At 51.0% G+C, this 2,794-nt stretch overlaps 1 protein-coding gene across 1 annotated transcript in view; it reads left to right on the top strand.

Moving 5' to 3' along the window:
* The window catches only part of LOC112072433 (R3H domain-containing protein 2), a 68,281-nt gene that overhangs the window by 8,194 nt on the left and 57,293 nt on the right, over nt 1–2,794 (top strand). Inside the window, exon 4 of the mRNA XM_070439798.1 lies at nt 1,760–1,967. Coding sequence (XP_070295899.1) covers nt 1,760–1,967 — 208 coding nt within the window. The remainder of the gene's footprint in view (nt 1–1,759; nt 1,968–2,794) is intronic.

The following is a 2,794-nucleotide window of genomic DNA, read 5'->3' as shown; positions in this document are numbered from 1 at the left end:
ACATGCTAGTTCCCTCCTCCACTCGAGTGTGTTAGTCCCCTCAACCAGCCCAGTGTGTTAGTCCCTCCAACCCGTGTGTTTGTTAGTCCCCTCCATCGAGTGGTTTGTTAGTCCCCTCCAACCATGTGTTAGTCTCGCGACTCCGACCCAGTGTATTAGTCCCCTCCAACCGGTGTGTTAGTCCCCTCCAACCGAGTGGGTTAGTCCCCTCCAACGAGTGGGTGTAGTCCCCCCAACGAGTGGGTTAGTCCCTCCAACGAGGGTGTTAGTCCCTCCGACCAGTGTGTAGTCTCCCTCCGACCAGTGTATTAGTCTCCTCGACCCAGTGTAATTAGTCCCTCCGACTGTTAGGCCTCTAATTTCCCCACGTTATAGTTCCCCTCCGACCCAGTGGTAAGTCCCCTCCGCAGTGTGTTGTCTGACCAGTGTTTAGTCAACCCTCCGACCCAGTGTGTTAGTCCCCCGACCCCAGTGTGATTCTATGTCCCCTCCGACCCAGTGGTGTTAGTCACCTATCCGACCCTCAGTGTGTTAGTCCCCTCGACCCAGTGGTGTTAGTCCCCTCCGACCCGTGTGTTAGTCCCTCCGACCCAGTGTGTTAGTCCGCCTTCCGACCCAGTGTGTTAGTTCCTCCGACCCAGTGTGTGTATCAAGTCCCCTCCGACCACAGTGTGTTAGTCCTCCTCCGACCCAGTGGTGTTATCTCGACTCCGATTGTTAGTCTCCTCCGACCAGTGTATTAGTCCCTCCGACCCAGTGTGTTTAGTCCCTCCGACCCAGTGGTATTAGTCTCCTCCGACCCAGTGTATTAGTCCCCCTCCGACCAGTGTGGGTTAGTCCCCTCCGACCATGTGTGGTCCCCTCCGACCATGTGTTTAGTCTCCTCCGACCACAGTGTGTTAGTCCCCTCCGACCCAGTGTGTTGGTCCCTCTCGACCCAGTGTATTAGTCCCCTCCAACCCAGTGTGTTAGTCTCCTCCAACCCAGTGTGTTAGTCCTCCTCCGACCCAGTGGCTTAGTCCCCCGACCCAGTGTGTTAGTCGCCTGCTCCGACCCAGTGTGTTGGTCCCCCTCCGACCCAGGTGTATTAGTCCCCTCCGACCCAGTGTGTTAGTTCCTCCGACCCAGTGTGTAGTCTCCTCCGACCCAGTGGCTTAGTTCCCTCCGACCCAGTGGCTTAGTCCCTCCGACCCAGTTGTTTAGTCCCCTCCGACCCAGTGTATTAGTCCCCTCCGACCCAGTGTGGTTAGTCTCCCCTCCGACCCAAGTGTGTTTAGTCCCTCCGACCCAGTGTAAGTTAAGTCCCCCCTCCGACCCAGTGTAATCCCAACATTTTGAATATGTTGTCTACATAAGTTGAATTTGTTTGTTTACTTATCTCAAACCAATGAAGTCTTTCCAGCATCACCTCATGTATTGTAAAATGGTGCTGGTATGCGACCAGCTATCTCTCAGGACCAGATTTATGTAGCCTGGGTTCTTCAATGTGGAGTGTTTCTGCGTTTCAATATTTGTGTTTTTTTACTTAGCAGCTTGCTTCGATGTGGTGTGTGTGTTTCTGTGTTTCAGTCTAATGCCAAGCTAAAATGCAGATTTTAATGTTTTAACATCTGTTGTCAAATATTGATAGTGTGCAATGAATTTGATCTATTATTGATGAACCGGAGAGCTATAAATGACTTCACTGTGGTGTGTCTCTCACTATGTGTGTAGTCTGCTGCTTCACTGTGGTGTGTGTGTGTGTCTGGGTGTGTTTCAGTCCAATGCCAAGCTGAAGCTGGTGAGGAGCCTGGCGGTGTGTGAGGAGTCATCAGGTCCGTTCTGTACTGACGGACCTCCAGACATTATCCAGCTCCACATCAGCTGTCCCTCAGACAAGGAGGAGGAGAAGTCTTCTAAGGATGACTATGAGAACGAGGATGAGAAGGAGAAGAAGGACAGGACTCCACGCAAGATGTTGTCACGAGGTAAGATGTCTCTGGGGGGAAAATGCTGAAGAGGATTCATTCGAGTAGCAAAGAGGGGGCAGACCCAGCTGATGGGGAAACGGACAGTCTGTATCATGGTGTGTGTGTGTGTGTCAGTAAATAGTTGAAAACGATCGTCCATTCCTATTTGTTCAGAAACAACACACCCTTTCTGCAGCTGTTGCAGTTTTTTGCCTCTCTAACCCCACTGACCGACTGTGTGTGTGTGGATACTCCTGAGTGCATGCCTGTGTGTTACCAGGTTGTGTGTGTGTGTGTGTGTGTGTGTGTGGATACTCCTGAGTGCATGCCTGTGTGTTACCGGGGACAAACTGGTCCTGCAGGAAACTGGAGATTACAAACTTGTACTGTTACTGGAGGGGAGAATGGTTACTGGGAGGAGAACGGGAGATTAAACAACGTGTACCGGTACGAGGGGGAACTGGTACTGGGAGAACGAATAAACAACGTGTACTGGTTACTGGAGGGAGAACGGGAGATTAAACCAACGTTACTGGTTACGTGGAGGGAGAACTGGGAGATTAAACAACGTGTTACTGGTTACTGGAGGGAAGAACTGGGAGATTAAACACTACGTTATGGAGGGAGAACTGGGAGATTAAACAAGTGTTACTGGTTACTGGGAGGGGAACTGCGGAGACGTGAGTAAACAACGTTACTGGTTACTGGAGACACTGGAGATACAGTGAATTAAACAACGTGGTAACGGTTACTGGAGGGGAACTGGGAGATTAAACAACGTGACTGGTTACTGGAGGGAGATCTGGAGATATAACAATCGGGTATGTACTGAGGAACTGGGAATT

Source organism: Salvelinus sp. IW2-2015, unplaced genomic scaffold (assembly GCF_002910315.2).
Source record: "Salvelinus sp. IW2-2015 unplaced genomic scaffold, ASM291031v2 Un_scaffold1927, whole genome shotgun sequence".
NCBI classification, from domain to species: Eukaryota; Metazoa; Chordata; class Actinopteri; order Salmoniformes; family Salmonidae; genus Salvelinus; species Salvelinus sp. IW2-2015.
Note: the sequence above shows the minus strand (reverse complement) of the source record. Positions and strands in the feature narration are given on the sequence as shown.